Source organism: Onychostoma macrolepis, chromosome 02 (genome assembly GCF_012432095.1).
Source record: "Onychostoma macrolepis isolate SWU-2019 chromosome 02, ASM1243209v1, whole genome shotgun sequence".
Lineage (NCBI taxonomy): Eukaryota > Metazoa > Chordata > Actinopteri > Cypriniformes > Cyprinidae > Onychostoma > Onychostoma macrolepis.
This window is the reverse complement of record NC_081156.1, coordinates 14,693,165-14,707,704: the sequence shown is the minus strand read 5'-3', so window position 1 is coordinate 14,707,704 and position 14,540 is coordinate 14,693,165. Positions and strand designations below refer to the sequence as shown.

Below are 14,540 nucleotides of genomic sequence, written 5' to 3'. Positions count from 1 at the left end.
AAAAATACAACAAAACCAGCAATATTGTTAAATATTATAACAATTTAAAATGACTTTTTTTTCTATTTTAAAATTTCTATTTTGTGTAGTTAAGAGTTAAACTCATCCAAATTTTGCCCAAAAGGCTTATATAATTTATTGCTCATTATTTTATTACTCATTTATTACGCTACAACCTTTTCCATTTGTTTATTTTGTGTAGTACACATAGTTTGTTATAACACTGTACAATTTCATAATAGAAACGGTTAAAAATTCTAAAATACAAAACACTTGAAATGCTTGCTGAAATATTTGACAGAATAAGTGAACATTAACATTCTCAGTTTTCATACACACACTATTATATACCAAAATATGCTTTGGACCTGAAAACCTTTTGTTTCACTTACACTTAAATGCTTGAATTATTTTTTTTACTTTTTATTTTACTTTTTTGTTTTTTTAAAACAAAAACCAATAGCACGATTTCTTTAAAAAAATAAAAGGTTAAAAAAGGTTTTACTGTATTTTATTAAAAATAGAGCACATTTTGACCACATGGTGAAGGAAAAGTAGTTAACAAGTGTTCATCATACATGTCAACTCTTTTAGCACAGTTTAAAAATAATCCCAGCATGCACCTCATGAAGTTGAGGTTACAATAGAATAGAGTGCGCAGAGCTGTGATTGATGTAGGTCATGAAAGAGGCTGCTGAGGTATTTGTTTAGTGTATAATGGTAGACTTATCAAAGGATCAGAAAAAAAACTAAAACAATGTGTAACATAGTTCCCACCCCTCAACAAAGAGTGTCAGAAAAGGGTGTGCGTTAACGGCTCAGAAATACGCCAAAGAAATGACTGTGCAAACAGCTGGTTGGCAGATTGCCCTGCTCAGATAAAGCATGAGTCTGCTGATATAACATCGTAGTTGCTGGGAGGTCTCTCTGCTCGCCACTTACACAAAAGTTTTGAAAGATATTTCAATGGATTTTACCACCACCTAGTGATGCATGGAAAAAAATATTTACTTTTTAACTATAGTGTTTCCTTTTCTTCACAGATTTACTCCTCTTTTTGTCCCATTGTAGAGAGTATGTAAAGTAAGCTGAGATGAGATAAGAAGGACATGGAACAACATGTTAGAATCACCGACACAAGTCATGCAGGCAGGAAGGGATATCAGTCTGTACAAGTCTCTAACCCAAGAGTACCTTACCCAGGTGTCATAACATTTCATATTCATGTAATGACACATAAAGGCAACACCAGACTACAATAAAAAAGGAAAGTTTACAAAGATGAAAAACACATTATGAAATTACACTACAGTCATTCCTTACAGCTGGATAGTAATAAAATTAAAATATACTACTAAAATAAAATTTCTTTACTTCATAGGCCGTTCTCACAACAATTGTAATAAAATAAGATAATAAATAAATAAAATAAAAATAACTTATTTTTTACGACGTTTCTGTGACTTTTCTAGGTCTTAAAAGGATGGAAAAGTGAAATTATCCATCAAAATTATGACAATGTTATATTATAAGGTAATATAATTTAATAATAAACGAGCTTACCCTAGTAAAAAAGTAATACATTTAAAATACATTTATTTCATACAAAGTATAGTTCAGATCTATTAACATATGTGACCCTGGACCACAAAACCAGTCATAAGTGTCAATTTTTCAAAATTGAGATTTATACATCATCTGAAAGCTGAATAAATAAGCTTTCCATTGATGTATGGTTTGTTAGGATCGGACAATATTTGGCTGAGATACAACTATTTGAAAATCTGGAATCTGAGGGTGCAAAAAAATCGAAAAACTGAGAAAATCACCTTTAAAGTTGTCTAAATGAAGTTCTTAATGCATATTACTGATCAAAAATTAAGTTTTGATATATTTACGGTAGGAAATTCACTAAATATCTTCATGGAACATAATCTTTACTTAATATCCTAATGATTTTTGGCATAAAATAAAAATGGATAATTTTGACCCATACAATGTATTTTTGGCTATTGCTACAAATATACCCCAGCGACTTCAGACTGGTTTTGTGGTCCAGGGTCACATATTTACTGACATATCGCTTGAGACTTTACTGATATAAAAATTATAATTAAACTGTATTTGGCGTATTACTTGTGCATAATGCACATTTCTTAATGTCAAGCCTGAAATGTGTTTTAATGTCACTATTGATGAGGATTATATCATTTTGAATAATATCACTATTTAAATGCGAGCTATTTAAAGTGTACCTAAAGTATATTTGCAATAGTTCTACATTAGCACAATCAAATACACTTCAGTATATCTTTAGTTGGACTTCTGCACAATTAATGTCAGTCCTCTGTCGTGTGTGTCATGTGTTCCTGCCTCTTGTTTCCTTATTTGGTCATGTTCCTGTCCTTGTTAAGTGTGATTATTAGTTAAGTCTTGTCCAGCTGTGTTTTAGTAATTATCTGTGATTGTCATGTGTATTTAGTTCCTGCCCGTTTAGTTAGTTTTTGTCTGGTCTACTCGTTATTCCCCGGTGTTCCCGTCTGTGTCAACCTTGTCTTGCCCTGTCCTGATGTCATCATTAAAGACTATTATTTTGAAGTTTATTCTCGTCTCCGTGTTCCTCGTTCCTCCCTGCTGTGTGCACCGTGACAATTAAAGTGCATTAGGTACAAAATTAGTTGTTCCAATTTAGCAGACTAAGTATACCAGTTTAGTAAACTAAAAGTACAGTTGCAGGGTATTTTTTTATTAAGTACATTTGTAGTATACTTAAATTTAAACAAATGTATTTCAAATACATTTTAGTATATTTATTTTTCACTATAGGGTATAAATTCTAAAATACACGTTATGTCAAAATTATGACACTGTTGAATACCAACTTTTGGATACAGTTGAGACATGAAAGTGGCCCCAGCAACCAGTTGCAAAGCATTTTTTAATTTTGTTAACTTTTTTTAGACCAGTTGTTAAGCCAAAATAACATTTTAAGTTAGATCAACCTTCATCAGCATGTACAGTAAAACATTAAGTAGGCCTTATTTGTTAAATAGAAAGTTGAAAAACTATTAGTTTAACTTCAAGAAACAAGTTCTCAAAACAGTTTAGTTCAATTTACACACATTCAATAATTCCACAAATTTAACCTAAACAAGAACACAAATCACACTAATGGTGACTTAAACAAATAAAATACCAAAAACACTAAATAAACATTTTATCTTTCATTATAAAAGACAACTATAAATGTACAGATCCTCATAATTCTCCATGTTTTGACCAACCACATAAAACTAAATTATTCAAGCGCAAGGGATTATGGGTATTCCCACCAGGCCAGCCACAAGGCTTATCAAGTAGATATGCTCAGATGCAAGCTTTATAAGCTTTATTGAAACCAAAGTCAAACTGTCCCTTTTACTGCAGCATGTGTGTAGTAACAAAATAGAAGTTGGATCTCTTACACTGTAAGTGCCAGGCTGCGTTTTGTCTGTTCGTTTCTCTCTGTGACAGGCTGGTTTAATTCCTCTACTGTAATCCTATTACATCACACCATATTATTACCTAGATGCAACCATGATGTCCATGGCATTACTATCTGAGACAGTACACAGCAGAGACAGGTACTCACAGCAAACACTCAGGTAAGAATGACATTTTTCTGTTGTTTACTATACCTACATACAACAGATTGAAATATTGAAATCGTTAATGACCACTTAAGCATGTTTCTCTGAGAAATTTCTTTCAGTATTACTGTATATGCAGGATGCTCAAACAATACAAAAAATGTGGTGCTTTTGAAACTGCTACAACACTCTGCTTAAAATAAATAAATAAAACCTGGTGAACAATATATTTAAACTAATAATGTTTAATTATGCAAAATAAACTCAACGATTTAAATTTTTGGTGTTTACTGCAACAAAACATCGAAATCCTGCATAGGCCTTGGATAGACCTGCTGTGCATGACAACTGCAACTAGCACTTTTGCTAATGGAACTTGTTGATGAGTGGTAAAATAGAGGGATGACAAGGCCATTTGTAGGAGCTGGATTGAACAAGATTACTTCTGACGTATTTCTGAGAATGTCTTGTTCGCAGAATCCAGAGTAATAGCTTATCGGCACATTTTTTTGCTATGCTCACATGCACATCGGTAGTGTTTTGAGAAAACCACATAAATGTAGGTGGTTAGTTTAGATAGAGATGCTCAACATTTCATTATTCAGGTTTCATATACATGTAGCATTAGTACAATACTTTTACATGCAAGAAAACATTACTCACACCAATATAATCTGATTCTAATTCTAATCCAACACCATTAGCAGTAATCTGCTAATTCCACCTCAACCTGGATAATTGTAATAAACTCTGACAGTATCAAGAGCTCATGCAACAGAAATAAAATCTACTTTGACTATGAAGACTAACCACACTAGCGCAACCAATCACAACATAAAACTTCCCATCTGCTTGTTCATCTAATATAAAACAGAGTAAGGAAATGTCAACCACCTCAGGCCATTTCTTAGAGGAAGTTGCACAAACTGGAGATATTCAGATGGAGCAACAACTTACTATTATTTAAACGGAAACCACAAGCACAAACAAATGTGTAAAGACAAAAAATATTTCATAGGAACTGTAATTTCTATCATCAGGTCTCCTTAGAGGATTCATCATGTCAGGTTCACTTGAGATAGAGGAACTACCAGCAACACAAACAGGTGAAAAAAAGATTTTGTTACTGATATCCTCTACATTCTAGAGAATATCACACTGATTGCAGAACACATCCTGTTAACAGCTATTCCTTATTTTACAGTAATGATGAGGCAATACTGGAGCTTTCCCTAATTATGCTTTGATTCACCCAATAATCTGTAATTAGAGGCTGTAAATCTGGGAAGTGATTTAACACGATTTATCCACTGATTGAAATGACAAATTCAGATCTTAAATGACAAAACACGCTTGCATCTCAGGGCCCAAAGGTGTGATCCATGACTGGAGGAAGTTCAAACTTGAGAGTGAGGACCATGAAAGCGTCCCTCCAAAAAAGAGAGAGCTCCTCAGACAGATGTCTAACCCCAAATCCAGTAATGATGAAAAAGTCAACCGCAAGGTAACAGTAAAATATTCCCAACTGACATCTATATATAACAAGCGCAATAAAATGAGTCATTTTAATTCCAAATACATCCCATTTTGATAGCTACTTATTCTGTATAATTAGTATTTTCCACATTTTAAAAGCATAGAAAAGTCATCAAAACTGACAAATAACAAATTATGCATTGATCAAAAAAGTAAATCGTTAAGGTAATCACAGTGCTTTATGAATTGCGTTAACTACATTACTATTTCTAAAGACTGCTGAAGTAGTGCTGCATTCCCTGCAATTATGTGAAACAGAAATAATTTTTGATCAAATTAATGCATCCTTAATTTTTTCTTTAAAAAAATCTTACTAACCCAAACTTTTGAATGGCAATGTATATGCCTTTCCTTCACTATTTGGTCTAATCCATTAATAAATAAATAAATACAAAAATGTTTAACACTATGAAAGGTTTTTAAGATAATGAGTTCATTTAAATTTGTCCAGTATGTTAACTGGCAGCTTGTACGTTTATTAAAATTGCTGTATTGCTTTGTCTGACCACATGCAGATGAGCATTCAGGAGTACGAAATGATCCAAGAAGAGGACGAGAGTTGTCTGCGTAAGTATCGCAGGCAGTGCATGCAGGAGATGCACGAGCGCCTGAGTTTTGGGCCTAAATTCGATGCTGTGTTTGAGCTGGATAGTGGGGAGGCCTTCTTGGATGTCATCGAGAAAGAGCACCATCTGACCCTAGTGGTTGTGCACGTCTATGATGACGGGATCACAGGATGTGACGCTCTCAACAACTGCTTGACTTGCCTGGCAGCAGAGTATTCCTCTGTCAAATTCTGCCGAATCCGAGCCTCTGCCACAGGAGCGGACGAGCGTTTTCCAGACGACGTGCTGCCCGCCCTGCTGGTGTACAAGGCTGGAGAGCTGCTGGGCAACTTTATGTGCATTACAAAGCATCTGAATGAGGAGTTCTTCGCTATGGATGTGGAGAACTTCCTAAATGAGTATGGTCTGCTGCCAGAGAAAGAGTTTGCAGCCTGTTCCGTTGAGGAAGTGAATGCCGACGTGGAATAATTGAGGAAGTTCAAAGGGTGGAAGTGAATTATATTAGTCAACCTGTCAGACTTGTTTCAGAGATAGATCGAGTAATGACGCTCTGACTGGGCCATGACTTCAACAAACACGCACACCTCAAGGCATTTACTAACACGTGATTTACAGCGGTTAAATACTTCATAGTGTTATCAAAGGCACACAGTCATGCTCGTTTCATTTGCCAGGGTTCCCACAAGTTTTGACTAATGAGTTTCCGTGTGTTTTCCATGCCCTTTAGTTTGCGATTTCTGGATAAGGATTCTTCAAAAACCATTCAAATTTAGATTTACTCACTCATGAATCATTTTGACCGGTTTATGAAGCAGATTTGCAGTGAAAGTGAAATGACTCACAAGAACGATTCGTCAGATCCATAGGGAAGTTCTCTACTGTATCACGACTCAGTGCTTTGGTCGACTCTTAAGTACTGACTTGATATCCTTTCCCAATCCTGCTCCCCTGCCTCTCCTCAAAACTTATATGACTATTTAAGGCAAAAATGCCCCACTCACAAATTCAACATTATTATGGTTTGCAAAGAAGCTGATGGAATATTTTGTTAAGGAGATAATAATGTATACTATGTTCACGGGTTTGTGGTCATTATTCATTTATTTATTTTTTAAATAAGATAATATCTTCATTCATCAAGAATGCATTGAATTGATCAAAATTGATCGTAAAGCCATTTATAATTTTACAAAAAAAAACAAACAAAAATAAATAAAATAAATGCTATCTTTTGAAAAACATTACTCAAAGAATCCTTAAAAAAAAAAAAAAAAAAAAAATTGGAGGATTTGCACAAAAATATTCAGCAACACAACTGTTTTCAATACTGGCATTAAGAAGTAGTGTTTTGTGAGCACCAAAACAGAATATTTCAATCATTTCTGAATGATCACGTGACATTGGAGTAATGGCTGCTGAAAAATTAGCTTTGCCATCATAGAAATAAATTACACTTTAAAATATATTTAAATAAAAGTAGCTACTTTAATTTGTAATTCACTCAATATTTTTGATCAAAAGTTCTTTCAAAATATACCGACCTCAAACTTTTAAACAGTAGTGTACATTCATTACAGAAATGGAATTGTTTCCTCTGACATTTTTCAGGTCTAGAAAATAGAATGTAAAAATCACACAATTTCCTGCTTTTCTGTGATTATGGGAACTCTGATTTGCAGAAAATGAGAGTAGCAATCTTATTTAAGCATGCTTAGGCTTGCTACATGAAAGTCAAACTGTCACACTGTGACACTGCACTTGTCATCCATTGTGTATCGAGCCGCTATCTGCTTAATGAATAAAAAATATGAAACAATGTGATTTCATATGGTGTAATGCTGTGAGTTCCTTTCATAAAACACAAGCAAGGCCAAGGACACTCCTTGTTTCTTTCTGTCTTCATGACTACTTGCGTGCTACAAATGCCATTCCAGGTAAAACATGTCCTGACACGTCCCCAACTAAATCACTGCTAAAACAAACGCACAAATCCCAGGATTACTGTGTGTATGAGAGAGTCTTCATGTGTAAGTGAATGTGGTTTTAGGTCAGCGTAACATTGTTAAAACTAAATGACTTTGTTAATGATGCAACATGATGATTTTGGTACTTTAGAACAGGAGTCCAACAATTAAGGTCTGATGTGAAACTAGAAAAAAGAAAGATAGAAAAAGAAGCATTAACTAAGAACAAACCTAAAGTTACTCTAAATGTTTCAGTGCCCAATCACATTCAAATGTGAACAATTTTAATGGCTTAGCAATGTAGAAATCATAAAGTATGTATCAACAGCAGGTACTAGGTCTGAAAAACAATCAAGTACCCTGATTTGGAAGGAAAGAGCGTTATTACCCATTTCATCATCACAAAGAAAGTTTCCAGCAATTATATTTCATGCCAAGGGCATTTTCCATTCAGTTAAACTTAATATAACAGTTCCTTTATGCCTTTAATGCTGCACTGGTACAGAAGCCAGAAGAAACTGGTTTGATAATGACATGACAATTGGCACAATGACAATATACTGAGGGAAGCCACAAACATTCTATAAGAACACGTGCAGGATGACGACAGTTAACGTTTTGCTTTTGATCTGTTATTGTATGAGTGCTGTAAGAGTGTAAACATGCCACTAGCGAGCAATCTTCCAACAAAGAAAATTAGGAGGACAAATTCCAAGAAGAAAAAAAAAAAAAAAAAATCTAAACACATAACTGTAATTTTCATTTTAAGTAAACAGTATATTATTACTCAATTAACAGGTTTGGAATACATATTTTGATGGTCAAATATATGAGAACGGCCTCTTCGAATCAACGGGTTTGTCTATTCCACTAATTACAGCTTCAACTTTTGTGACAGTTTGTGAAGTGTTTCTCAATGAACATTTAATTTCAGAAGAAAATGAACCCATCAGTGAATGTTGGGGACACAATTCTCTAGATTGTAATTGTATAGAGTAACATTAAGATTTGAATTGACACAAATAGCCAAACCTATTGATTATAAGAGAGTCTCCATATACTTTTGATATACTTATTTTGTATTTTATACAATCCTATAATAGTCAAAATTAAAAAATTATATTTGAAATCATATTTAAGATCATACAGTGTATTATACAAACATACACACTCACTTATGCATACTTACACACTCACTCATACAAACATATTTGCTATTTCCATTGTCATTAACTGAAATACAGTAGAGATGTGGCTGTGGCAAGAAGAGCAATGGCTGCTGCTACGGCCACACCTGTGTGTTTGAGAGAGAAAAAGAGAGAGAGAGAGAGAGAGAGAGAGAGAGAGAAAAAGAGAGATGATCAGTCATCAGGAGGTAGAAATGGACCAATGGAAATGTGAGAGTCTCTAGAAATTATAGGAATCACACAAAGAAAAATATAGTCACATTAGCCCAACATGGAGTCACTCACACACTGTATCATTATACATATGTATCACACTTGTATCAACCTACTTTTATCGTTAACTACAGTCAAAACAAAATTTATTTCAGACACCTTCAATATTTTTCACAATATCACCGTTTATTCACTATAGTTTAGAAAATAGTAATAAAATATGACAAGAACTACAGTTAAACTGTGTCAGAACAAATTCATCTTGATCAGACAACTTTGATAGAAAGTTATGTAATGAATTAGGTTGAATAGCTGTCAGCTGACTTAAATGTAAGTACACAATTAGATAATCCCAATTTAGGTCAACCAATTACCAAGCGATGCTTAATTTTGTTCAGTCTGTGGTGTAAAAAGTTCGCATTAGCAATTAAAGAAAAAAATACTTAAGCAAAACATGGTCATGTCAAAGTGTCTGAATAGTTTTTAGTCCCAAATTTTTCTGGTAGTACACTGTATGAAGAATTTTTGGGTATAATATGTCAGTTTACTTTATTTTGTTATCCTCACTTACATAAATGAACTATGGCGTCTTGCACCCACTAGTAAAAAAAATATAAATTATATCTGGTGTCTGAATAATTTTTGGTTTGACTGTATATCGTTGAGCCCCATTTATGATAATGCCATGATGGAAAGAGAATTATTTATTTTATGAATAAATTCATTGCACAGAGAGAAAAAGAGAGCAATCTATTTTAAAATGAATCATTTTGAATAACTTACCAGCATAATATTGAGGGGCTTTCTGAATTTTGGGAGTTCCATCTTGGATTTCTGAGATGACATGCTTATTGGAATCATCATCACGGCTGTTGGTTATCTCCGATCCAGAAACAGCGGAAAATACTAAAGAAAAAGAAAAACATGCACAAACGTGTAAAAAATGTAATTACCAGGTATGGTAGGCGTGTACTACTGAACATAAAGAAATGATAATCTCCTCTTTCCAAGGTGGAGGTTGTGTTGTCATAGAGATGATAATCCAAAATTCCCTGAAGGACTTGTTATTAGAAGGGATCAGATTTTCTACAGCCTGCGGCTAGTCATATTACCTCTTCCACATTTTTCCTTCTAACAATATATGGAAACCATTTATGGGCAAACTAAAACTGGTTTGAACAAGAGGCAAGGTGTAGCTGGCTATTATTTTGGAGGAGAAATGAGGCAGGGTGTGTCACGAGAGGACTGCATGCACCCATTCTGACAAGGTTTATCCTTTGGTATTCTATAGTCACACACCTATACACATTCTTTAACCATAAAGCTCCAACAATACTTGAGTTCAGTCATCCTTGAATCCTAACGACTGTGCAAGGACTTGCTCTACATTGCACAATGCCCTAGTCACACATCTGAGGGCCACTTAGAAAAGCCTAGAGGTGATACTTGTAAACCAATACAATAGTGCAATTCCAAAAGTACTGACAATTTATTATTCAAATAAGCCACGTTATAACATGAGACACTCAAATAAAGTGAGAGAATTAATTAAAGGAGTAGTTCACTTTCAGAATGAAAATTCTGTCATCATTTACTCACCCCCCACTTGTTCCAAACCTGTATGAGTTTTTTTCTTCTGTTGAACACAAAAGAAGATATTTTGAAAAATGTTGGGATCCGAACAGTTGATGAGCACCATTGACTTCCATAGAAAAATACTATGGAAGTCAATTTTGCTCATCAGCTGTTCAGATCCCAACATTTTGAAAGCGAACTACTCCTTTAACCCTAAAGTCTCCTGCTGAAGTATGGAAACCTACACTGATTGCTCTCCAAACTTGTATCTATGCCCTCTTCTGGCGTTTCGCAGTCCAGCATCTCTTTCAGACGCTCGGCCACATCAGCTGTACTTTCGTCTGGGAACATGTAGTCACACACAGACAGGCCGGAGATGGGCATTGGTGCAAACACACGCCGAGGAAGGGCCTGCTGGCCACTGCACAAACCTAGAGAAACAATATGGGAACTTGAATTGATGATTTATGAATACATTTATTTTTGTACTACATACAAAATCTGTCACTCAATGAAGACAATTGTGGCAACCTACTGCCATCTAGTGATATGTTTGAGGTTTGCAAAAGTTTATTGTGGAACTGTTTGTTGTGGGATAGTGCACCCAAAAATGCAAGATTCTGTTATCATATCATTCACACTCATGTCATTCCAAACTTGAATGACTTTCTGTCTTCTGTGGAACAAGAAATGTTGGTAACCATTGCAATGGACGTCAATGGAAACCAAAACTGTTTGGTTACTAATATTCTTCAAAATATCTTCTTTTATGCACCTCAGAAAGAAGAAAGTCAAACACATTTGGAACAACATGACAGTGAGTAACCGATGACAGAATTGCCATTTTTGGGTGAACTATCCCTTTCAACGGCACATGTAAGACATGATGGACTACTGTACCTTTTTGACTCCCTTCATTTATCAAAAGATCTTCCAGAAACATCTCCACTCTTGAGCAAACTGTGTTTATGATGTCTCTCTTAATGGCCTACCAGTACAAAGGAGAATTTAAATCACTATTAATCTTCTCAAAGACAGCAAATAACAGGCAAACAGGAAAAAAAAGTCAGCTTTCTAATCGTGACAAATATTGTGTGAAATAATTGTCATGCTACAGCTGGTAACCAACAAATGGCTATTATTAAAATCTAAATAAATGAATAGTAAAACAATATTTTTTTTTTTTATAAATATACAAATAAATTCAGGCATTACAACATTATAATTTACAGTATGAAAAAAAAAATATTTAGGCTACGTCATTATTAGTGTTTTAAAAATTTTAAGTGAAGATGACAATTGTAAACAAAATGTAAAATAGGTGAAATGAGCAAAAACAATTAAATACCCAATATTGATATATATATAATATTGCCTCATAACAATATGGTAGTGATACATTGCACATCCCTAAGCATAAAGCAGTATGAGAAGGCATTAATGACCTGTGCTGCATGTCTGGCTTTTGGTTTGTTGTTGTGGATGTAGGCCCTGCAGTGAACCACCCCTCGAACCTTCATGGAGCCACTGCACACCTGAACCAGAGCACTGCTCCGCTCATCCAGCTCTGACTGTTCCTGTAACATTGATAAACCTATTAAACATTTGACAATACACCCCACTGATATGAAGACACTATTATAAGATAAGACACTCACATCTGAGACAATGATCCGTGCTGGCAGTGTCTGACGATTGGTTGTTTTTGGGTTCTTTTTCTGAAAAGAACAAACATGTGCCTCAGCTCAAATGTAGAATCAACATGACAGAGGAATGGCAGAGTTTTTACCTGTCCTGATATGAATTCAGAGTCATCTAATGCCTGTCTGCCATTTATGAGACAGCAAGCAGCCTCGATCTGTTTAGCCCACCTCCTAAGACCATCCTGGACAAGGGGGGCAAAGAAGATTAAATTCACAACCTGCCAACTTAATCTTCATTCTATACAAAATCCTTCACAGGGAAAACACCATCTTGTTTTCATATACTGTACCTATCTCACCTTCATGCACTTGTCTGTGTTATCAGAAGAAGATCCTGTCACAGGGATCTGCAGATCCACCTCAACAGAGCAGGTCAGCATGGGCCAGGATGACGAGACACCTGTCTGGTACTTCCAGTCTGCTGGCTTGGCCGAACTCTAGAAATTCAACAGTAAATAAAACACAGCTAAATACACTACTTGCCAAACTACTCCAAGCTTTAAGACGAAAAAAAGCGTCTCTTACCTTTGGATCTTTTACATCAAATGATTTGCAGACAAGTCTGTACACTTTAAATCAAGGATCATGCAAACTTATGTGGTTATTCATATAAAGCAATGCTTTTAGATCACAGAGTTTAATATGCAGGGTAATGGCTGGAGGTAGTGTGCAGGATACTTCTTTGTTTTGGAGCAGATATGCAGGGTAACTCGATCAGTCACATCCTCCTCTGACAGTTCCCACAATCTTCCTTTAGTTATGTATTTATCCATGGCAAATATAAGCTATGTAAAGAGACCAACACACAAATAAGTGATTAAGTGATGATGGCCTACTAAATCACCTTTTATAAAACAAGCCAAATTGTGATCCAGCCAATTTATAAATTATTAAATACAATATTTTTTTATTAAATACAAGTAATTAAGAAAATGAATAAACAATACATCAAGAACCATACCCTTTTTAATGCATTTTGGGCATCTTTGGAGAGTTCAGGTGGGGTCACTAAAAACAGGCCAAGAATACAAAGACCTCCTGGTAACATGCGGGACACCTAGAATAGGGAAAGTCAAAATCCTTTACTGTACAACTAGACAGTAAAACATTTCAAAGCCACCGTGCAAGTGATAAGACATCAGGCTAATCACCTGCTTGGCATGTTCTGTGACCCACTCCACATCAATGTCATCCAGTGGGCTGACCCCTTTCGAAGCCTTCGGCTGCCCCTCACTCTCCCTGTGAGGAGTCTGCACAGCCAGCACCACAAAATCTCTCTGAGGGGAAGACTGTGAAAAGAAAAGGTCAGGAAAATAGCTGCGCGAACTGACATTATTAAATATAAGTTAGTTTAGTTTCCTCACTTGACCAGCCAGGAGTCCGGTCACACATGATCCAGGAGCTGCCTGAAGCCCACCAAGATATTCCTCCACAGCTTCATCTACAAAATAACTCCTACCCATTCTACCTCCAAACATACAAAAGAAAAAAACAATTAAAAAAAATCAATATTAAGCCATATTAACCTGCTTGCAACTGTAAAATAACTACCAACAATATGTTACACTTTCAAAACTGATGCAAAATAATGTTAAAATACTTTTATACCGCGTTTTCACTGAGAAAATATTTGGTATTGGAGTTGTTAAGGGGATTATTTTATTATTATTATTATCATCCGTGAAATGAGCATTTAAATCAATGACAGTAAATAATAGTGAAAAATGAAGTGTATTTATTCAGCCTTTTGATCATGACAAACACTGTGTGAAATGATTTTCATATTATGGCCGATAACAATAAATTGACAATATGCTATTTCGTCGAAATAAAACAATTACAAATAAAAGTAAATTTAGGAATAAGGCATCTGTAACGAATATAATGAAAAATGAATTTCATTAGATTTTATTTTAAGCCATCTCTGTTTCTACAGCTTAGCTCCAAAATGAAGAACAGATGCAGTTGAACGTCTAACTATGAATGAAATCAAAAAGTTTGCAATCTTCAAACCTACCTTGCTTACCGATCATGCACACTTCTTCAGACAGCTGATGAGTTCTCAGTGGACGTGTGACATCGTCGCATCTAATACACGCTCCTCAGTTCAAGAGCTCTGATTGGACAATACGTCTGCAGGTCCGTGCTGCTTTGCGGCTTGAGTTTA

General features: G+C 35.1%; 2 protein-coding genes across 6 annotated transcripts; one reads left to right on the top strand and one right to left on the bottom strand.

The window, feature by feature from the left end:
• Positions 1–2,355: 2,355 nt before the first annotated feature.
• Positions 2,356–6,921, top strand: pdca (phosducin a). Of its 2 annotated transcripts, XM_058752101.1 has the most exons (4): positions 2,356–3,644; positions 4,670–4,735; positions 4,994–5,133; positions 5,681–6,921. In XM_058752101.1, the coding sequence occupies exons 2-4, from the start codon at positions 4,690–4,692 to the stop codon at positions 6,197–6,199; spliced, it is 705 nt and encodes a 234-aa protein (XP_058608084.1). In that variant the 5' UTR covers positions 2,356–3,644; positions 4,670–4,689; the 3' UTR covers positions 6,200–6,921. The 2 variants fall into 2 exon arrangements, with proteins under 2 accessions (XP_058608084.1, XP_058608077.1); XM_058752094.1 differs by having other exon boundaries at positions 2,356–4,735.
• Positions 6,922–7,489: 568 nt separating this feature from the next.
• Positions 7,490–14,530, bottom strand: odr4 (odr-4 GPCR localization factor homolog). Of its 4 annotated transcripts, XM_058752070.1 has the most exons (15): positions 14,391–14,438; positions 13,738–13,841; positions 13,525–13,662; positions 13,335–13,430; positions 13,052–13,158; positions 12,899–12,935; positions 12,673–12,810; positions 12,460–12,555; positions 12,329–12,388; positions 12,116–12,247; positions 11,571–11,658; positions 10,916–11,101; positions 9,879–10,001; positions 8,885–8,989; positions 7,490–7,880 (listed from the first exon to the last, which is right to left on the bottom strand). In XM_058752070.1, the coding sequence occupies exons 1-14, from the start codon at positions 14,404–14,406 to the stop codon at positions 8,925–8,927; spliced, it is 1,386 nt and encodes a 461-aa protein (XP_058608053.1). In that variant the 5' UTR covers positions 14,407–14,438; the 3' UTR covers positions 7,490–7,880; positions 8,885–8,924. The 4 variants fall into 4 exon arrangements, with proteins under 4 accessions (XP_058608053.1, XP_058608063.1, XP_058608072.1 ...); XM_058752080.1 differs by lacking the exon at positions 7,490–7,880 and having other exon boundaries at positions 8,452–8,989; positions 13,738–13,837; positions 14,391–14,530; XM_058752089.1 differs by lacking the exon at positions 7,490–7,880 and having other exon boundaries at positions 8,452–8,989; positions 13,738–13,837; positions 14,400–14,445.
• Positions 14,531–14,540: the final 10 nt, after the last annotated feature.